The sequence below is a fragment of the Mustela erminea genome, chromosome 8 (assembly GCF_009829155.1).
Source record: "Mustela erminea isolate mMusErm1 chromosome 8, mMusErm1.Pri, whole genome shotgun sequence".
Taxonomy (NCBI): domain Eukaryota; kingdom Metazoa; phylum Chordata; class Mammalia; order Carnivora; family Mustelidae; genus Mustela; species Mustela erminea.
Genome location: NC_045621.1, coordinates 94,377,710 through 94,400,670, shown reverse-complemented (window position 1 = coordinate 94,400,670; position 22,961 = coordinate 94,377,710). Strand labels below are relative to the sequence as shown.

At 37.8% G+C, this 22,961-nt stretch overlaps 1 protein-coding gene across 2 annotated transcripts in view; it reads left to right on the top strand.

The window, feature by feature from the left end:
* Positions 1 to 22,961, top strand: part of UBXN4 (UBX domain protein 4) — a 59,275-nt gene that overhangs the window by 6,961 nt on the left and 29,353 nt on the right. For both annotated transcript variants that reach the window (XM_032353829.1, XM_032353830.1), the window contains exons 2-6: positions 2,868 to 2,970; positions 6,192 to 6,220; positions 6,761 to 6,879; positions 7,507 to 7,681; positions 22,072 to 22,165. In XM_032353829.1, coding sequence (XP_032209720.1) covers positions 2,868 to 2,970; positions 6,192 to 6,220; positions 6,761 to 6,879; positions 7,507 to 7,681; positions 22,072 to 22,165 — 520 coding nt within the window. The remainder of the gene's footprint in view (positions 1 to 2,867; positions 2,971 to 6,191; positions 6,221 to 6,760; positions 6,880 to 7,506; positions 7,682 to 22,071; positions 22,166 to 22,961) is intronic.

Genomic DNA, 22,961 nt, shown 5'->3' with positions numbered 1-22,961 from the left:
TTGACTTATAATGTAAGGGAAATTGGGAGCCATTGTAGATTTTGAGCAGAGTATTGATGTGGTAAGACTCTTAACAAAAGTTGCCATGCTAATAATCGACTGAACAGCTTTGCCACATCTACTGCAGTCAGCAGTCAGACTTGGCATTCCAGAAAATGTCGACATCACTGTGAAGGGATGCACAGTTAACTGTGAAAGGCCCCAGAGGAACCCTGCAAAGGGACTTTAGTCATGTCAGTGTAGGACTCCATCTCCTCGGAAGGAGAAAGAGGAGGCTCTGAGTTGACAAATGGTGGGGAAATAGGAAAGAACTGGCTACTATTCACATAACCTGTAGTCATGTACAGTATATAATCTGGGGGACAGGTTGCTCCTGGCTTGCTCAGTCAGTAGAACATGTGATTCTTGACCTGGGGTGTTGAGTTTGAGCCCAAAATGGGTTGTAGAGATTACTTTAAAAAACAACAAAACAACATGATCAAGGGGGCTACGCTAGGCTTCCCTTACAAGATGAGGTCTTTGTATGATCACTTCCCCATCAATATTGTTATTCGGGAGAATGGTTCTTTTGTTAAAATCTAGAATTTCTTGGATGGAAAACACATCTGCAGGTTTGAATGAGGCCATGTATTGTTTGTTCAGTATCTCAAGTTCAGAAAGATGAGTTAATTCTTGAAGGAAATGACATTGGACTTGTATCAAACTCAGCTGCTTTGATTTAGCAAGCCACAACAGTTAAAAACAAAGATATCAGAAAATTTTTGGACAGTATCTATGTTTCTGAGAAAGGAAGAGTTCAGGAGACTGATGAATAAGATCTAAGTTGTCCAGCTACCTCAACAGCAAGATGCTGGATGATTTTTCAGACTTACTTGTGGTATTTTTTTAAAAGATTTTATTTATTTATTTGACACACACGCAGAGAGAGCTATCACAAGTAGGCAGAGGCAGGCAGAGAGAGAGGGGGAAGCCGGCTCCCTGCTGAGCAGAGAGCCCGACGAGGGCTCCATCCCAGAACAAAGACCATGACCTGAGCCAAAGGCAGAGGCTTTAACCCACTGAGCCACCCAGGTGCCCCCATTTGTGGTATTTTAAAGATGCAATAAAAACTATATTGATTGGCATTGATGGGGCTGCTAGAATGAGCAGGGAAACCAGTTAGGAGGCTATTGTAATCATCTAGGTGAGATGTGGTAGCTTAAATCAGGGTGGTAGCAGTGAAAGTGGTAAGAAATAGTTACATTCTGCATATATCTTGGAGAGAGAGCTGAAGTCAGGGATAACTAGTTTCTGGCCTAAAAACTGAAGGGATGGAATTACCTCAAACAGGTAACTGAGATGAGGAAGGCTGAGGGTGGATTGGGAAAATAGCTACACATGAGAAGAAAACAACTTACGGAAGAACAGATACAGAATTTTTTTTTTTGTATTTGTAATTCATTTTTGTTAAACAAAAAATTTGACCTGAGAACTTTTTAAATCTGTAAATTGGCAGAGGTTGTTCACCTTTGAGAAAGCACTTACTTCTGCTAAACGTCAGAAGTATTTTTCTTGACTTACTTGGGTAAGTTTCCTTCTGTCCATCAGTAAGTGGTTACATCAAAGTCTAGGCATTATAAGTCTAAAAAGGAAGTAATATCTTGATAGATAGAACTTTTAAAACATTTTGTCATTGAAGTATGACATACAGTATACTAAGTGAAGTATATTAAGTGAGCAGCTAAGTGAATTTTTTATTTGTTTATTTGACAGACAGAAAGCACAAGTAGGCAGAGAGGCAGAGAAAGAGAGGGGGAAGCAGGCTCCCTGCTGAGCAGAGAGCCCGACTCGGGGCTCTATCCCAGGACCCTGAGATTGTGACCTGAGCCGAAGGCAGAGGCTTAACCCACTGAGACACCCAAGCACCCCTCAGTGAATTTTTATGTATTAACACACTCATGTAACTCTCATCCAGAGAAGATATAAATATTTCCAGCACCCCCCGAAGGCTCCTTCATGCTCTTTCCCAATCAGTAGCACCTCTACCCAGGTAACTAATATGCTGAGTTCTATCACCATAGATAACTTTTGGATCAGCATACCTTTTTTTTTTTTTTTTCTTTTGAGATTTATTTACTTTAGAGAGAGAGAGAGCATGCCTGCATGCTTGCAAGCAGGGGGAGGAGCAGAGAGAAAGGAAGAGAGAGAGGAGCAGACTCCTGCTGAGTGCAGAGCCCATCTCAGGTCTCTGTCTCAGGATGCTGAGATCATGACCTGAGCCAAAGTCAGGAGTGGACACTTAACCTACTGAGCCACCCAGGTGCCCCTGGATAAGTATATCTTCTAAAATTAACGTACCTGTGATAAAAAGCAAGTCCAAAACTGCAATCACAACTGCACCTGCTTCTGTCTACCTTGGGGGAATTCTGGAGAGTGATGCTGTGGTGTGGGGACATTGAGCTTGACAGAAAAGTACTACATGAAGGCTATTGCATATTTATTCTAAAATCACGTGTACAAAAGCCAGAATAGCTGCTGTACATTTCCACGATGACGTGTAATTACTGTGGTACTATTTGCTTCATAATTTGGATGTCTTTTTTTAGAAAATATTTTGTAAAATCTAGATAGCTTCATTCTTTTTCATTACATCTTCATATATTTTTTTTTTGGCAGCCTAAGCTGTTTTTTGTTACTTTTTATAAAGTTAACAGTACATATAATCATGCTTTTCACTTTATTGGAAAATTTTAGTTTTCACACTTGGTAGAAAATACCAATTTATTTGTAGTATTTATGGAATTATATATTTTATTTGAAATTCCATATTCCAAGGGGAAAGAATCAGCAGATATTGGCCTTATAAGTATCCTTGAAATGTTTTACAGGTGATGATGAGCAGTCTACACAGATGGCTGCAAGTTGGGAAGATGAGAAAGTGACAGAAGCATCTTCAGACAGTTTTGTTGCTATTAAAATCGATACCAAAAGGTTTGCTTATAAAAGTATTAATTTTTAAAGTATTATAATAATTGTCTTTTGTGATTTATGGTGATACTCTTAGACTTTAAGAATGTTGATTTTTCTGTAAGGCATATTGGGGACTTAAATTCTGATTGCCATTTTCCAAATACATCATGGTATCTTGCTGAAAAACTTTAAGTTCTGCTGGTCCACCAAACAACAATGTGACGTGTACTAGGAATGCAAAAGAACTGTGATCCTCAGCTTCTAAGAACTTAGAAGTAACTGTAAATTATATATCAGTTATCTCTGAAATGTTGACCACTCTTTTGGATCCTATTTTTAGGAATGAAGCTGTTTACTTCAGTGGGAGTAAGGACTTTTTTAGGTCCCTCACAGTACTTGTTATCTGCAAGTCTCTTATTTGTCAATCCATTCCTTCTATCCCCAACCCTACTTAAAAATGTCTTTTTTTTTTTTTTATTGTAGAAAATTTCAAACATACACAAAAGTAAGTGAATAGTATAATGAACTCCCATGTACTTGTCAGCTACTTTGGTAATTATCAATTTTTAGTCAGTCTTGTTTCATCAGTACCATGACCCATTTCCACCCATCCCATATAATTTTGAGGCAAATAGTCTTCGTGTCACTTCATTGATAAATATTTTAGTATGTCTCTGGAAGATATATTTTTTTAACATTAATTAATCTAAATTTAGTATGTGAAAAACTAAATTTCTTAACATAGCTATAATACTAAAAAAAATAATAACTGTTTCTTAATAGCAGATATCCAGCTACTGTTCACATTTTCTGTTGTCTTATCTATGTCAAAGTTGTATTCTAAATTTATTATTGTTTGTTTGACACAGGATCCATCAAGGTCTACACATTGTGATGTGTTGACCTCTCAAGTCTCTTTTAGTCTGTAGACTCCCCCCCCCCTTTTTTTCTTTGCAGTTAATATTTTGGGGAAACTAGGAGATTCATTCTTTAGTTTCCTGCAGTATGAATTTTGTTGACTGCATTCCTGTTAGTGTTACCTAGTTTGTTCCTCTATCCTCTATTTCCTGTAAATTGACAGTTGGATTCAGGTTAGATTTTTTTTTTCCATGATGACTACTTCATAAATGGTGGTATGTCTTCCATTCTTCCATTAGAAGACATATAATGACTTGTTGTCTTTATGATGTTAGCAGCAGGCATCAATGATCAGTGCCTAGAAACAGTAATTCATTAGCAGCTATAAAATGGTATTCCTGTCCTTTGGATACTGATAATATCAGAATGAATGAGTGATGGTTAAAAATTACTGTCAAGATCAAAATAATTTGCAATTTACCTGTAAGTTAGTAGGGTTTTTAAAAAAAAATTTTATTTATTTAAGTAATTTCTACATCCATGGTGGGACTCAGAACTCATGACCCTGAGATTAGGAGTCACATGCTCTTCTGACTGAGCCAACCAGGTGCCTCAGTTTGCAAATTTTTCATTAAAAATTTTTTAATATAAAAATGTCATAAAACAAATCATAGTGGTTTGCCTCACAGTAGGAGTTGTTGAACTATATATTTATTGAGCTGTAATACTTTAAAAAAAAGAATCTTACCATTTTAATGTATATCCTATCATTTATATTATCCATTATTTCCAGAAGCACCAGTAATGGCAGGAGGAATATAGGGGTATATTGGAAACATGGGAGAAATGAGAATATCAGGATTTTTTTTTTTTTTTTGAGAATATCAGGATTTTTATACAAATTTTTATACAGGTTATACACAGACTGATGTAACTACCAATTTTTCTTTTGAGAAAAAGGAAGGGGGATAGAGGAGGGACAAGAGGGAGAGGGAAAGAGAATCATAAGTAGGTTCCATGGCCTGTGAGGAGCCCATTGCAGGACTTGATCTCACATCCCTGAGATCATGCCCTGAGCCAAAACTAAGAGTCGACGCTGAACCAACTGAGCTACCCAGGAGCCCTGTATTTAACATTTAAAAAAATAAATTTATTTTTTTTCTTTCTTTTCTAAAAATAAATTTCTAAAATCATTTGCAGGAATACCCGTGTGTAGTGATGGTTGCTGTTTCTTTATGGACTGCCTGCTAATAGAATCTAATATGATGAAAAGTTAGCTTTATTTACTATATAAAAATTATGAAATTAATGTTCTTGTAGTATTCTAGTGTGTATTTATTTATGGAGATAGCCCATGTTGAAAATAAACTGTTACGGAATGCATCAAAAGTTTACATTGGTGGGGCACCTACCTGGGTAGCTCAGGGATTTTAGGGTCCCACTCTTGATTTCTGTTCAGGTCATGATGTCAGGGTCCTGGGATAGAGCCCTGCATTGGGCTCTGTACTCAACAGGGAGTCTACTTGAAGATTTTTTTTTTCCTCCTCTCCCTTTGCCACTGCCTCCCCTTAAAATAAATAAATCTTTTTTTTAAAGTTCACTTTGGTTATTTTTGGGAAGATAGAACTCTTGGTACTTCTTTTCTTTATACTTTTCCCATTCAGCTTTCAGATGATTTTATGGTAATTGTGGTTTATATTCAGAAAATGAAACAATTTTCTAATTCTTGGAAATACTAATTTGATTCTTGGTATTACTACTTTACATTGATTAGTATGTCTTACTTGTATCAGAATGTAAAGTCTCACTTTATCCCTGTCCCTAACCACCTAGTTCCCCTTCTCTGGAGTGACCAAATCAGGAAAATTTGTTTCCCTCCCCTCTCTTACATTCTTGTTTATTATCCTCTCTTTTTTACAGAAGTGGTAGCATTTTGATATATCTTTTTTCTGTCTTTTTTTTAAGACTGCTTAGTTAATTTTTACTAGTGGATACTTAGGTTGTTTTGAAATATTAATACAAAGTACTGTATTATCATTTGCACAGATAAATCATAAGCATTAATATTCTGTTGTTACAAGTTAAGATATTGTATTCAGGAATACTTGATGCTTAGGAAGCAACATGGCAGAGACCTACTTGATTTTAGTCATCAGATCCGGCCACCAGTTTGTGGGTTCCAGGAATGAATATAATCTGAAAATTATAAAACCAGAAAAGGTCTGTAAAATAAGAATTGTACTTTTCTCCTCCCAGCTGATGAATATGAAAGAAAATAGTGCTTCAAAAAATCATTTTAATGATATCAGTAAATTTTTATGAAACAACTGAGTATTGGGGAAATGCATATATCTAGTGATTTTCTGTTTGATTTTGTTTTACAGTGAAGCCTGCCTACAATTTTCACAAATCTGTATCCTTTCAATAAAGAATTGATTTGACAGATATTTTGCTTGAGGAATTGCCTTTCTTTTGGTTAATTCATGACATTTTGAAATTAATCATTTTTATTTAGGAACTCTTGCATTCTTGTTTATGGGAAATTTATACTACTAAGTGTTCTTTGAGATAATACATTGTAGCAAAGGGGATCATAGGGATCCCTGTTGTAGCAATGGGGATCATATTTACTATCAATATCTTGAAAGCAATATGGGACAGTTTGGTTGGAATGTTAGAAGAAGCTGTCAAGCTGCAAGATAGATGTAGACGTTACAAAAGAGGAGAATGTAGTGGATGATCCCCACTCAGTTATACAATACAGATAAATCATAAATTAGTTTATCACATGTATGACAAGCATAATGATAAGGTAGTTGAAATTAATTGGTAAACATGTTAGCTGGTAACATTGTGAAATTCACAAAGACTTGTTTTGCTTTGTTGTCAGTAGTATTTCATGAAATTATCCCCTTGTTTTTCATGAATTGTTAGACTTAATTAAATTGTACAGATCCCGTAGTGTGTGTTCCATCCAGTTTCTTTATCGGAGACAGTGGAATTCCCTTGGAAGTAATAGCAGGAAGTGTTTCTGCAGATGAACTTGTTACCAGAATTCACAAAGTCCGGCAGGTGAGAAAGAACAGAATTTCTTTTTTATAAATATGGGAAAATGGTGTGTCAGAAACTTGACATTGGAGTATTTTTGGAGCTGTCTGTATAACCAGGAACCTGCCATACCGTTAAACTTTAAAGGTAGTAAATATTTTCCTGGATTGATTTTGAATATAGCATTGTGAAGTTATAAGTACCTGAACCTAATGAGTGACTTCTTACTCTCCCTTCTTTTTTCCTCCCTCAGTCAACTACTAATAAGCATCACTATTACTTTGTTGCAAGAGAAAGGTTGCACATTAAGGTCCCAAACTGTATTGCTTGACACATTTTAAGGAATTTAGTCAGTTTCTCATTAGTATCCCCTTTGGGCAAATGGCTAAGATAGCTTGAAACTTTTTTCCTTGAACTAATTTGAAGGAAAATCCGTGTGCTTTGAAAATCTTTTTATGCTCTTGTCACATTGTAGTTGAATTCTACAGTGTGATTATGCCATGTTTAGGATTATACAGTTTATATTCATCTATTTAGAAGGTTTAGTACTTTTCCCTCTTATGGAGACAGTTGGCTTTTATTTTGGCATCATCTGCCAGGTAGGTTTAGATTCTTACCTATTTATTAAATTCCAGTGTATTTTCACCCTAGATGCACTCATTAAAAGGTGAAACATCGGTGGCAAATGGCAGCCAGTCAGAAAGTTCAGTCTCTACTCCACCCACCTCGTGTGAACCTAACAACACTTCTGAAAACTCTCAGTCCAGAAATGCGGAGCTTTGTGAGACACCACCCACTTCTGATAGAAAGTCAGATTCTGCAACAGGTAATTTTTAGTGTACCCTTTTGGGTATAGGTAGAAGTACTCCATCATTTTGTTTTAAAGGTCAGGGATTAATATCCTTAAAAAGAAAAATACTGTTTCTCCTCTGTCATATTCATTTAACTTAAGATTTAAGGGTTGTCTTAAATACATGTGTTGGTCTGATAGTCGCAGAAGAGAATGAAGTCAGTGAATATGCCTTTCAAATCCAAATAGGCAACAGTCCAGAATAGTTGATTTGTAATTTCTTTTACTGTGCTATATTCAGGGACTGTTATTATGACACTTAACAATTTTATAAATATCTTTCCAGCCAGAGGATTTTGAAAGGTTGAAATGAACTAATGTATTTGGAATTGTTTTTATGACCTGTAATATGCTATACACATTTAAAAAATAGTATTTGCATTTTTAGAGATTAGAATTAAAGGTAACTGTAAAATTGTGGAAATAAGAGATGTGATTGCAGAGGGGTTGATAGAAAAAGGCAAAAGAGAAAATTTATACCATACATTAGGGATTTGTGTTCAAAGATGCTTGGTGTAAAATATCTTTGTATTGGGCAACACAGAGTTATATAAAAAGTTAGAAGTTAGTAGATTAGTATCCTAAAAGATAATTCTACTCTAGCTGAAGTTATATGTAACAGGTTTTGAATATTTGAAGAATAGCTGCCAGGTCCCCTCTCAGTAGTCTCATTTTGAGGTTTTCATCTACAGATCGCTTAGGTTCTGGATGCACACAAAACTAGGGAATGCTATAATGAATGTAGCCCATATAGCTGTATAGCAGGATACTTAACTTTTACATTTACTTGGATACTTATCATTGCCAAATTTTGTTCCCTTTTGAATATGTTTTCCTCTGGTATTGTCTTTCTTCACCTGAAATACTTCCCTTAGCATTTCTTTTCTTTTCTTTTTTTTTTTAAAGATATTTTTTATTTATTTGATACAAAGAGAGACAGTGAGAGAGGGAACAAGCAGGGGGAGTAGGAGAGGGAGAAGCAGGCTTCCTGCTGAGCAGGGAGCCCAAAGCGAGGCTTGATCGCTGGACTCTGGGATCATGACCTGAGCTGAAGGCAGATGTTTATCGACTGAGCCACCAGGCACCCCCACCTTTTTTTTTTTTTTTAAGATGTATTTATTTATTAGAGAGGGCACTCAAGTGGAAGGAGGGACAGGGTGGGGGAGAATTTTCAAGCAGACTCCCTGCTGAGCGTGGAACCCAGTGCAAGGCTCTTGTCTTACCACACATGAGAATATGACCTGAGCTGAAATCAAGAGTCAGACATTCAATGACTTAGCCACCCAAGTGCTCCTTGCTTAGCATTTCTGATTACTCAGGTCTTTTGGCAAAATAATTCCTTTGTTTCTGAAAAATGAAAGTGTCCGTTTTATCTTAACTCTAGAAAGATATTTTTACTAGACACAAAATTTGGGGTTTACAGTTATTTTTTTCAACCCTTTAAGGATCATCTGGGCTCCATAGTTTTCTGATGAGAAGTTTCTGTTGATAGCAGTGTTTCCCATATATGGAATATATTGCTTTTCTCTCTGCTTTCAGGATTTTCTCTTTCTTTGGCTTTTAGCAGTTTGACCGTATTCTGCTTTTTCTTTGTGTTTATTCTGCTTGGGGTTTGCTGAGCTTCTTAAATCTGTAAATATATGATTTTTGCTAAATTTGGGGAATTTGGAGCCATTATTTATTGAAATATTTTTCTCTTACCTTGCTGGAAATAATTGCATATATGTTAGGCTTCTTGATATTATCCCACAGATTCACATTTTTCTTTTTTTTCCCCTCTTACTTAGATTGGATAATCTTACTGATCTGTAAGTTCACTGACTTTTATCATCTTTCTACTCTTAAGCCCATCTAATGAATTGTTTTTTTTTTTTAATTTTTGTTTTAAGATTTTTATTTTAAGTAATCTCTGTGTCCACTGTGGAGCTCAGATTTAAAACCCTGAGATTAGGAGTCATATTCTCTACTGAGTTAGCCAGGTACCCCTACTGAATTTTTATTTTTATTTATTTATTTATTTTTTGACAGACAGAGATCACAAGTAGACAGAGAGGCAGGCAGAGAGAGAGGAGGAAGCAGGCTCCCTGCTGAGCAGAGAGCCTGATTCGGAGCTCGATCCCAGGACCCTGGGATCATGACCTGAGCTGAAGGGAGAGGCTTTAACCCACTGAGCCACCCAGGCACCCCTTGGTAATAATTTTTAAGTTAACTTTTTTTAATAGACTTTCAAAATATTTTTTATGGTTTTATTTTTAGAGAGAGAGAGAACTTGCACAAGTCAGGAAGGGGAAGAAAGAGAATATTAAGCAGGCTCCATGCTCAGTACAGAGCCCCATGTGGGGCTCGATCTCACGACCCTGAGATCATGACCTGAGTCAAAATCAAGAATCAGATGCTTAACCAACTGAGCTACCCAATAGACTTTTTTTTTATTTTTTTTATTTTTATTTTTTTTTATTTTTATTTTTTTTGAGATTTTATTTAGTTATTTGACAGAGAGAGATCACAAGTAGACAGAGAGGCAGGCAGAGAGAGAGAGGGAAGCAGGCTCCCTGCTGAGCAGAGAGCCCGATGCGGGACTTGATCCCAGGACCCTGAGATCATGACCTGAGCCGAAGGCAGCGGCTTAACCCACTGAGCCACCCAGGCGCCCCAAGACTTTTTTTTTTTTTTTTTTTTTTAGAGCAGTTCTATGTTTATAGCAAAATTAAGAGGAAGGAACAGATTTCCTCTATACCTTCTGCCCCACTATATACATCCTCCACCAAAGTGATACATTTTGTTAAAACTAATGAGTCCACATTTGACACATTATAATCAGGCAAAATCCATACTTTACATTAGAGTTTTCTCTTGATGTTAATACATTCTGTGAGTTTGGACAAATGTATTATGACATGTATCCATTGTTATGGCATCAGGATAGAACAAAGTATTTTTACTGCCCTAAAGGTCCTTTGTGCTCAGCCTATTCATTCTTACTGATTTTTTTTTTTTTTAAAGATTTTATTTATTTATTTGACAGACAGAGGTCACAAGTAAGCGGAGAGGCAGGCAGAGAGAGAGGAGGAAGCAGGCTTCCTGCAGAGCAGAGAGCCCGATGTGGGGCTCGATCCCAGGACCCTGGGATCATGACCTGAGCCGAAGGCAGAGGCTTTAACCCACTGAGCCACCCAGGCGCCCCTCTTACTGATTTTTTTAGTCTTCGTAGTTTTTGCCTTTTCCAGAGTGTCGTACAGTAGTCTTCTTTTCAGATTGGCTTCTTTCACTTAGTAATAGGCATTTAAGCTTCCCTCGTGTCTTTTAATCACTTGATAGCTCATTTCTTTTAGAGCTGAATGATATTCCATTGTCTAGATGTACCACAGTTTATGAATCTGTTCACCTACTGAAGAGTCATCTTGGTTTCTTCCAAGTTAGCAGTTATGAATAAAACTGCTATAAGCATCTGTATGCAGGTTTCTGTGTTTACGTAAGTTTTTTTTACTTTCCTTGGGTAAATACCAAGCTCGTGATAGCTGGATTGTGCTCTCAGGAAATGTTTAGTTTTGTAAGAAGCCAGCAAGCTGTCTTCCAAATTGGCTGTACCATTTGCAGGTAAAATTATTTTGAATTTTCTTATTCTTCCCTCTATCTCCTCCTCCTCTTCTAACTTTTTATTTTGAAATAGTGTGACTCATAGAAAGTTAAAGTAGTTATACTCAGTCCCAGTGTACCCTTTACCAACATTTTATTCAATTTATCTTTTAATTTATTTGGTTTTCCTTTACCTCATTAAGTTATAATAGCTCTGTCTCATCTCAGGATTGCCCTTTTTTTGTCTTTTCTCCTGAGAATGGATCACATTTTCCTTTTGGGTTGTGTGTCAGGAAATTTTTGTGTCTTGTACATTGTTACAGACAGTCTGGATTCTGTTAGTGTTGATGCTTTTGTTTCAGTAGACACCTTAATTCAACTCAAACTCTGTCTTATTGAAGTGTGAGGGGTGAGTAGAAGCTCTAATCTCAGTTCTTTGTGGGTTTTTTTTTTTTTTTTTCACTTTGTTATGGGAAATTTCAAACCTCTAGAAAAGTAGAGAAAATAGTATAAGAAATCCCATGAACTCATTGCCTTTAGGAGTCTTCAGCTCCTACCAACTCATGGCTGATACTGTTTCATTGGTGCCCCCTATTCCTCATCTCCTTGTCACTTATTATTTAAAACAAATTTTGGGCATCATATAATTTTATTTTAAAATATTAGTATGTAAAAGATGAGAACTTTATCTACCTGTCTATAGTAGGGTCCATGCCCAGTGTGGAGCCCAACTTGGGGCTTGAACTTGTGATGCTGAGACCAAGAGTGAGTCACTTAACTGACTGAGCCATGCAGGTGCCTGTAAAAGATAAGAACTTTAAAAAATAACTGCAAATTGGTATCCCTTATGAAACATAGAAAGTTGAACAGTAATTCCTATTTACCATTATTTATCTAGACAATATTTACATTATACTAAATTTTTATTTGTTTGGAGTCCAGTATATTGTTACTGCTTGATGAGTCTCCTTTTTTCTTTTTCTTTTTTTTTGAGTGTTTTTTTTCTTTAAGATTTTACTTATTTATTTGAGAGAGAGATAGCAAGAGCAGGAACACAAGCGGGGGAGTGGGAGAGGGAGAAGCAAGCCTCCTGCCGAGCAGGGAGCCTGATGTGGGGCAGACGCTTAACCAACGGAGCCACCCAGGTGCCCCTTGAATCTTAGTTTTCATTTCATAAATAGATTCCCATTCTCACTGATTTTTTTTCTGTAGCTTCCCACAGTCTGGATTTTGCTGCATTCTTTTTTTTAAGTTTGTATTTTAATCACCCAGTGCTCATCACAAGTGCATTTCTTAATTCCCATCACGTATTTCATCCATCCTCCCACCCATCCACCTCCCCTCTGGTAACCATCAATTTTCTATAGTTAGAGTCTGATTCGTGGTTTTGTGTCTGTCTTTTTTCTCCCTTTGCTTATTTGTTTCATTTCTTAAATTCCCCATATGAGTGAATTCATTGGTTTTTTTCTTTCTCTGACTGACTTATTTCATTTAGCATTATACTCTCTAGCTCCATCCATGCAGCTGCAAATAGCAAGATCCCATTCTTTTTTATGGCTGAATAGTATTCCTGTGTGTGTGTGTGTTTGTGTGTGTGTAAACATATCATATCATCTTTAACAGTGCATCAGTCAGTGGACAATGGGCTGCTTCCATAATTTGTCTGTTGTAAATAATACTGTATAGATATTGGGTTGCATGTATGCCTTTGAATGAGTGTTTTTATGCTCTTTGAGTAAATACCCAGTAGTGCAATTGCTGGGTCAATAGGATAGTTCTGTTTTTAACTTTTTGAGAAACCTTCGTACTGTTTTCCAGAGTGGCTGCACCAGTTTGCATTCCCATCAACCGTACAAGAGGGTTTTCCTTCCTCCACATTCTCTGCAATACTTCTGTTTGATTTTAACCATTCCGGCAGGTGTGAGGTGATATCACACTGTAGTTTTGAGTGACATTTCCCTGATAAGTGATGATGAGCATCCTTTCATGTATGTGTTAACCATTTGGATGTCATCTTTGGAGAAATGTTTGTTCATGTCTTCTGCCCATTTTTAAATTGGATTATTCATTTTGGGGGTGTTGAAGTTTTGTATTAAGATTTTTTTTTTTAAAGATTTCTATATATTTTAGAGCACATATGAGTGGGGAAAGGGCGGAGGGGGAGGAGAAGGGGGCAGGAGAGGGACAAGCAGACTCCCTGCTGGATACAGAGCCTTGTGGAGGGCTGTACCCCTGAGACCGTGAGTGCTGAGACCCCATCCACCCTGAGACCATGACCCAAGCCAAAATCAAAAGCTGGACACCCGGGGCGCCTGGGTGGCTCAGTGGGTTAAGCCGCTGCCTTCGGCTCGGGTCATGATCTCAGGGTCCTGGGATCGAGTCCCGCATCGGGCTCTCTGCTCAGCAGGGAGCCTGCTTCCCTCTCTCTCTCTGCCTGCCTCTCCGTCTACTTGTGATTTCTCTCTGTCAAATAAATAAATAAAATCTTTAAAAAAAAAAAAAAAAAGCTGGACACCCAACTGACTGAGCCACCTAGGCACCCCTAAGGTTTTATTTTTAAATAATCTCCATACCCAGTGTGGGCACAAACTCAAAACCACAAGATTATAAAGTCGTCTTTATAAGTCTTTACTGAGTGAGCCAGCCAGTTGCCCCATGGGTGTTGAATTTTTGTTAAGTTCTTTATATATTTTACTTACTAACCCTTTGTCGGATATATCATTTGCAGATATCTTCTTCCATTCTAGGGGTTGCCTTTTAGTTTTGTTGATTATTTACTTTGCTATGCAAAGTAGTCCCAATAGTTTTTGCCTTTGTTTCCCTTGCCTCAGGACACATATCTAGAAAGATGTTATAGCTGATGTCAGAGAACCTACTGCCTGTGCTCTCTTCTAGGGTTTTTATGGTTTCAGATCTCACATTTGGATCTTTAATCCATTTTTAGTTTATTTTTGTGTATAATGTGAGAAATTGGCCCAGTTTCATTCTTTACATGAAGCTCCAGTTTTCCCAGTACCTTTTGTTGAAGATTCTTTTTCCCATTACATATTCTTTCCTGCTTTTTCAAAGATTAATTGACCATATAAGTTGTAGCTTTATTTTTGGTTTTCTATGTGTCTATTTTTGTGCCAGTACTATACTGTTTTGTTTACTACTACTTTGTGATACAACTTCAAGTTTATAATTGTGATGCCTCCAGCTTTGCTTTTCAAGATTGCTTTGGTTGTTTGAGACTTTTTTGTGGTTCACAAATTTTAGGATTGTTTGTTCTAGTTCTTTGAAAAATGTTGGTGGTATGTTGATAGAGAGTGTATTAAATGTGTAGATTACTTTGGGTAGTATAGACTGTTTTTTTTTTTTTAAAGGTTTTATTTAGGGACGCCTGGGTGGCTCAGTTGGTTAAGCAGCTGCCTTCGGCTCAGGTCATGATCCCAGCGTCCTGGGATCGAGTCCCACATCGGGATCCGTGCTCCGCAGGGAGCCTGCTTCACCCTCTGACTCTGCCTTCCACTCTGTCTGCCTGTGCTCACTCTCGCTCGCTCTCTCTCTGACAAATAAATAAATAAAATCTTAAAAAAAAAAAATAAAATAAAGGTTTTATTTACTTATTTGCCAGAGAGAGAGATCACAAGTAGGTAGAAAGAGAGGGAGAAACGGGCTCCCTGCTGAACAGAGAGCCCAATGTGGGGCTCGATCCCAGGACCCTGAGATCATGACCTGAGCCGAAGGCAGAGGCTTTAACCCACTGAGCCATCCAGGCGCCCCTAGTATAGACGTTTTAACATTACTCGTTCTTCCAGTCCATGGGTGTAGCATGTCTTTCCATTTCTTTGTGTCCTCTTTACTTTCTTTCATCAGTGTTTTATAGTTTTCAGAGTACTGGTCTTTGACCTCTTTGGGTAGGTTTATTCCTAGGTATCTTATTATTTTTGGTCTAGTTGTATGTGGGAATGTTTTCTAATTTCTCTTTTTGCTGCTTCATTGGTATGTAGACATGTAACATTACTGTGCAATGATTTTGTTACCTGCGACTTTACTGAATTCATTTATCAGTTCTAGCTGTTTTTTGGTGGAGTCTTTTGGGTTTTCTCACTATAATATCTTTCATCTGTAAATAGTGAAAGTTTTACTTCTTCATTGTCAATTTGGATGCCTTTTATTTCTTTTTGTTGTCTCATTGTTGTGGCTAGGACTTCCAATACTGTGTTGAATAAAGTGGTGAGAGTGGCCATCCTTGTTTCGTTCTTTACCTTAGGGAAACAGATTTTTGTTTGTTTGGGTACATGAATATTTACAATTATTTTCTTGTTGGATTGTCCCCTTTATTATTATATAGTATCCTTCTTTGTGTCATTATAGTCTTTGTTTTAAAGTCCGTTTTGTCCAATATAAGTATTGCTACTACTCTGGCTTTCTTTTGACATTCATTTGCATGGTAAATGTTTCTTCATCCCCTCACTTACTTTTTTTTTAAAAAAGATTTTATTTATTTATTTGAAACAGAAAAACAGAAAAACTATGAGCAGGGGGAGGGGCAGAGGGAAAGGGAGAAGCAAACTCCCTGTTGAGCAGAGAGCCCCACATGGGGCCCGATCCTAGGACTCTGGGATCATGACCTGAGCTGAAGGCAGATGCTTAACCTACTGAGCTACCCATGCACCCCATCCTCTCACTTTCAGTGCAGGTGTGTTTAGGTCTAAATTGAATCTCTTATAGGCAACGTATAGATGGGTCTTGTTTTTTTATTCATTCTGTCACCCTGTATCTCTGGTTTGGGGCTTTAGTCCATGTACATTTGAAGTAATTATTGATAGATATGTATTTATTGACATTTTATTACTTGTTTTGTGTTTGTATCTGAGATTTTCTCTGATCCTTTCTTTCTCTCTTTCATGGTTTGCTGATTTTCTTCAGTGATATATTTGGATTTTTAAATTTTTATTCTTTGCATATTTATTAGTGGGTTTTGATTTGTGGTCTCCATTAGATTTGTATGTAACATATTCTCTATATAGCACTCTGTTTTAACTTGATGGTTGTTTAAATTTGAACCAATTTTCCTCCCCATGTTTTAGGTATATGGTGTCATATTTTACATCATTTTACTTTGTGAGCCTCTTGACTTTTTTTTACATAAATATTCATTTTTACTATTTTTGTGTTTCCTGCCTTCATACTGTCATTTTTGGTCTTTCCTTTACACTAAGAGTCCCCTTTAATGTTACTTGCAGGACTGGTGTAGTAGTCATGAGATCCTTTAGTTTTTGTTTGTCTGAAAAACTGTTAATCTCTCCTCCTATTCTGAATGATGGCCTTGCTGGATAGAGTATTCCTGGCTACAGATTTTTTCCTTTCGGCACTTTAATATCATGCAGCTCCTTTGTGGCTTGGAAAGTTTCTGGGGAAAAAATCCCCTGGTTACTTTATGGTATTTCCTTTTTATGTAACTGTCTTCTTTTGTCTTGCTGCTTAATATTTTTTCTTTTTTTTTTTTAAGATTTTATTTTATTTTTTTTATTTTTTTTAAGATTTTATTTATTGGGGCGCCTGGGTGGCTCAGTGGGTTAAAGCCTCTGCCTTCGGCTCAGGTCATGATCCCAGGGTCCAAAAAAAGATTTTATTTATTTATTTGACAGACAGAGCTCACAAGTAGGCAGAGAGACAGGCAGAGAGACAGGAGGAAGCAGGCTCCCCGCTGAGCAGAGAGCCCGATGCGGGGCTCGATCCCAGGACCCTGGGATCATGACCTGAGCCGAAGGCAGAGGCTTTAACCCACTGAGCCACCCAGGCGCCCCTTAAAATTTTATTTTTGAATAATTTCTGTACCCAATGTGGGGCTCAGACCTACAACCCTGAGATCAAGAGTCACACACTCCACTGATTGAGCCAGACAGGAACTCCTTAATATTTTTTCTCTCTTACTATATTTTACTGTTTTAATCGCAGTATGTCTTGTGTGGATCTGCTTTTACTGATTTTGTTGGGGATCATCTGTGCATCCTGGATCTGGACATTTGTTTCCTTCCCCAGATTTGGGAAGTTTTCAGCTATTAATTTCTTCACATAAATTCTCTGTTCCCTTTTCTCTCTCTCCTTCTTCTGGGACCCATGTAATACGAATTTTATGTTTGATATTGTTATTGCGTTCCCAGTCACTTCTTGTTTTGCATAATATTTTTTCTTTTTTGCTCTTGTTCAGTTTACTTTCCATTACTCTTGTCTCCTAAGTCATTAATTCATTCCTCTGCTTCTTTCAGTGTGCTATTCATTCCATCAGTTGTGTTTCTCATTTCGTTTATTGAGCCATTTATCTCTGCTATGTTCTTTCTTTCTTTTTTTTTTTTAAAGATTTTATTTATTTGAGAGCATGCGTGTGCACATGAGTTGGGGGAAGGGGAAGAAGGAGAAGCAGACTCCTTGCTGTGCAGCAAGCTCAGTGTAGGGCTTGATCCCAGAACTGTGAGATCATTACCTGAGCTGATGGTAGCTGCCTAACTGACTGCGCCACCCAGTTGCCCCTCTGCTATGTTATTTCTTACCTCTGTGTTCATTTTCAGTGATGTCCTCTACTCTTTCCTCAAGTCCAGTAAGTATCCTTATGATCATTGCTTTAAATTTTCCATCAGGCATATTGCTTATATCTGTTTTGCTTGGATCTCCGGCTGTGGTCTTGTCCTGTTTTCCATTTGTGACAAATTCCTCTGTCTTCACTTTTTGCCTAAGTCTCTGTGCCTGTTTCTCTGTGTTAGGAAAGTCTGCTACATCTCCTGTTCTTGAGGGTAATGGTTTAACGAAGTTGAGGTCCTATAGTGCCCTGCAGTGTAGCGTCCTTTGTTCCCCAGGGCCTGCGCTTCTGCGAGTGTGTCCAGTGAGTGCTTCGTGCACTCTGCTGTTGTCTCCTGGTTGTTTTATGCTTCAGGCTAGTTGTCTGCAGATGCTCTCTTTGTCTCTCTTTTGCAGATAGTGTTTGGTTCCTGGCCAGAAAGTGATACGTTTTAACTAGATGTGCCCTGGTCTGCTTCTGAAATGAGACCTGTTATCACCGCTGCCAGAATAGAGGCCTCACTATCCTCTGGGATTAGGGATTATGCTCTGTGAGCAGGGATTTGGCCTGGTCTTTTGGGGAGGAGGGCTCATCATGCCCAGACTGAGGCAGATGTGACTGGGAAGAGTAGTTTTTCCAGAGTGTGACATGGCAGGGCTTGTTGAAAGCAAGTTAGGTAGCCAGTCTGGGTGCTGTGCTGCTTCCCGCTTATGGCTCTGTTTATGCTGAGGGGTGAAGGAGAGAAATGGCACTGGCCAGTTTGTTTGTTTCTGGAGGGATCTTTCTGTCAGTACTGCTTCTCTGGGATATGATCTGAGATGAGCACCTAACCTCCCTACTGTGACTCCAGGTACTATTTAGATCACTGTTTCCATGCTGAGTATCTGTGGGCTCTTGGCCCTGCCTTTTCTCCAAGAGCAGCCCCAGTGTCCTCTGACCTCTCCCAGAGCCAAACACACTGACCTTTAAAAAAAACTCCAGGCTTTAAGGCCTGCTGGTTAGAAGAATTCATGAAATTTGGACCCTTTTGCTTTCCAGGCCAGTTGCTGTGTGGGTTCGTTTTCCCTCTGCACTCTCTTGTCTTGTTTGTTTCTCACCCTTTCTCTGCCACCACAGTCCTCTCTCAACCTCAACTTCCATGATTTGTTTCTCTTCCGAAGTGTGTGTCTGCATTTACTACCTTCTTCAATGTGACTTCTTTTCTGCCTTTAGTTGTGGAGTATGTTCTGCCAGTCTTTAGGTCAATTACTGGTGTATTTAGGATAAGTTGATAGTTATGTATTTGTATTTGTGGGATGAGACCAGCCTAAGGTCCTACTTCACCTCCATCTTCCCCTCCACGAGGACTTTGCTGCATTCTTAGGGTATTATGTAAATATTCTTCTAAGTTGGTAGTTAACATTACAGGCTTGATCAGATTTAGGTTCATTATATATTATTTTTTGGCAAGACTGCTTTGTAAGTGGGAGATACATTATGCCTAATTATCCAGTTATGTTTTTAAACCTGAAGTTAGAACTTCTAATAAATTTTCATTATGTTTGGGTGTTTATCGTTGTTTTAGCTTAAAAGTTTTTTGGAAATCTGGAACATTTCATTCATTGATTACCTGTTAAATATAAGCTTATATAAGCTGTTTCATGCATAAAGTTATAAATGTGTATTCCATACTCATAAGTCATTTACACAATGCCAAAGACAACTCTGCCATGCCATTGGAATTCTTACTGTATATGACCTCTATCCATTTTTCTTTGTTTTTAGTCATAGATCTAACTGTATTGTTGTTCAGCACCTTTTTTTTTTCCAACTACCTGCAAGTTATCTTCCAAAGTTCTGTTAAGTTTTTTGCTGTATTAAGGTATGAATGTCCTTGGCATTAATTTAATTTACTAATGAAATTGATTTATTTCCAATTGAACACACACTGGATGCTAGTGGTTAACCACTTCTTATTCAAGGGTTGCATTTAGTGATGTGCCAGTAAATATTAAAGAAGAGGCTCTGGGCGCCTGGGTGGCTCAGTGGGTTAAGCCTCTGCCTTCAGCTCGGGCCATGATTTCAGGGTCCTGGGATCGAGCCCAGCATCGAGCTCTCTGCTCAGCAGGGAGCCTGCTTCTCCTCTCTCTCTGCCTGCCTCTCTGCTTACTTGTGATCTCTCTCTCTCTCTGTCAAATAAATAAATAAAATCTTTAAAAAAAATAAATAAATAAATAAATAAATAAATAAAAAAAATAAAGAAAGAAAGAAGAGGCTCTGGCGGGGGGTGGGGGGGAGGTGTAGGTTGGTGGGGAGCCCTTGCTGGGAGTATTTGCTAATTTCCAAGGTGTACTACTCCTACTATGGCTGATTTCATACTACCTAGTTGATGCCACTGAATGTAGAGGTAGGGATAGATGTGCATCATCAGCTCTGCTTATTCTCGTATTCCCACCACCACTGTAATAGCTGAAGCACTTTGTGCTATCTTTGTAGAAGTCTAAGCTTTTTATGTGAATTAACATACATTAACATAACACTTCTATGAGGTCACTGTTCTCATTATACAGATAATACTCAGGTTAAGTAATTTACTAAAGTAATAGGATAAGATTTGAATCCAGATTTTGTTGCTTCAAGGTCCTTACTCTTTCAAAGATCAGAAATGTAAACAATCAAGTAAGTTGCAAGTGGTAAGGAAGACAATGACAGAGGTTCTAAAGGGAAGTACCAGAAAATAGCTGTTCTCTACAAGCCAAGTAGGAAATTCTGGCCTTAAGGAAATTTTTTTTTCTTTTTTAAGATTTTATTTACTTTTTTTTTTTTTTTTTTTTGAGAGAGAGCACAGAAACTGGGGAAGAGCAGAGGGAAAGGGACAAGCATTTGTTAAGCTGAGTGCTGAGCCCACATAGGGCTCCATCTCATGACCCGGAGATCATGATCTCCGGGTCATGAGAGTCAGATCAAGAGTCAGATGCTTAACTGACTGAGCTACCCAGATGCCCACATAGGGCTCCATCTCATGACCCGGAGATCATGATCTCCGGGTCATGAGAGTCAGATCAAGAGTCAGATGCTTAACTGACTGAGCTACCCAGATGCCCCAGGAAATTTTTTAAAGTATGTGGATCTTCCTTGATTTATGATTGGGTTACAGCCCGATACATCCATTCTAAGTTGAAAATATTGTAAGTCAGAAACGCATTTAATACACCTAAATTATTGGATATCATAGCTTAGTCTAGCCTACCTTAAACATCCTCAGAACACTTACAGTAGCCTACAGTTGGGCGAAGTCATCTAACACAGAGCTTGTTTTATAATGAAGTGTTGACTCTGATGTAACTTACTGACTGCTGTAGTGAAAGTGAGAACAGAATGGTTGTATGGGTACAGAATGATGTAAATGTGTTCTTTGTCCTTGTGATTTTGTGGTTGACTGAGAGTTGCCACGGTCTATCAAAGGCAGTAGCTTAGTGCATATCTGTAGCCTAGGAAAAGATTAAAATTGGAAGTATGGCTTCTAGAATGTATATCACTTATATACCATCATGAAGTCAAAAAACTATAAGGCAAACCATAGTTAAATTGGGGGCCATCTAGTACTAGTGTAGATACAGATAGCTTCGTTAAGGAATTACTCTGGTTTGCAAAAACAGATCACTTGGACCTGTGTTAATTCTAGAGTGATACCCAGGATCAGACTTTGCCTCTAGAGCTTTACATGTGACAGTGGCTACTGTAGTGGACAGCATAGATACTGGACAGCAATGCTCTAGAGTAAAGCCTACCCATGGTCAGTTATGCTTAACTCTACTTTTGTTATAGTCCCCTCCTGCCAGATTAATACTTTTTCATGTTTTCTCTTTGACCCTGACTTTGGTGGCCCTCAACAGGGTAACTGCCTTATTTCCCACTTGTATATTGTTGTATCCAGATCCAAATGCTAGAATTAGGAATTGCTCACTCCTTCCTTCCTTCCTTCCTTCCTCTTTTTTTCTTTTCACTCCCTCCCTCCCTTCCTTCCTTCCCTTTTTATTTCCTTCCTTCCTTTCTCTATGTCCAGTGTGGGGCTCAAACTCACAACATGAAATGGCATGACTGAACCAGCCAGGTGTCCCAGTAATCACTCATTTCTTATCTTCTCCATTATTAGGAAAAATTTGTAATGTTTAAGATTAACAAATATAATCCAAAATATTTATACATTTTAAAAATTGGCATTAAATACAATATTATTCTTCTTTCTTTTTATTAAATAATTAAGGAGGAGAAGGTTCAGGCCATGCCAGTCCATCTCAGGATCCTGGTGGATGTTCAAATCAGAAATCTCCGGAGGACCTCACTGTCAGAGTGGAAAGGTTTGCTCTTATATTTTTAAGAGAGAGTGATTCTCAGTTATTTCATTAATTTGAGTAAAAGTTAAAATTACACAAATGAAGTTTCAGAATCTTGGGTTGAAATTTTTTATTACCTGGCCAACTTGTATCCATAAAAACTATATTCTACAAGTAAAGTTAGGTATCTCTGAAGTCATCAGTCACCTTTAGGTTTGATCAGCCCAACAGTCTCTTTTTCACTGGTTTTTGATACATGTGTTTTTCTGTCCATCATTTCTGCTTTTAACTCTCTGTGCCATAGGATAGTAAGTTCCCAATGGGACGAACTTCAGCTACTTTTATGATTGTACTGAGCCTTGGTTTTGCATAAGTGCGTGTCTGTTAAGTGTCATATGTTTTTGGTCTAATAATCAGGTACAGATTTCTGACTTCTTGTGGTTTGTACTTTAGTATTTTTAATAATACAGAAATTTCCAAACTAGAGCCCTTTATAGTATGATTCTTAAGTTATATGAATTGTATATGGATAAAGCAGGAATATTTTTTAATCTTGACCTAAAACAACTTAGCGAGTTTTTTTGTTTTTTGAAGATTTTATTTATTTATTTGATCGAGAGAGAGCGAGTGAGAGAGGGAACACAGGCAGGGGGAGTAAAAGAGGGAGAAGCAGGCTTCCTATTGAGCAGGGAGCCTGTTGGGGCTTGATCCCAGGACCCTGGGATCAGGACCTGAGCCAAAGGCAGATACTTTTTTTTTTTTTTTTTTTTTTTTTTTTTAAAGATTTTATTTATTTATTTGTCAGAGAGAGATTACAAGT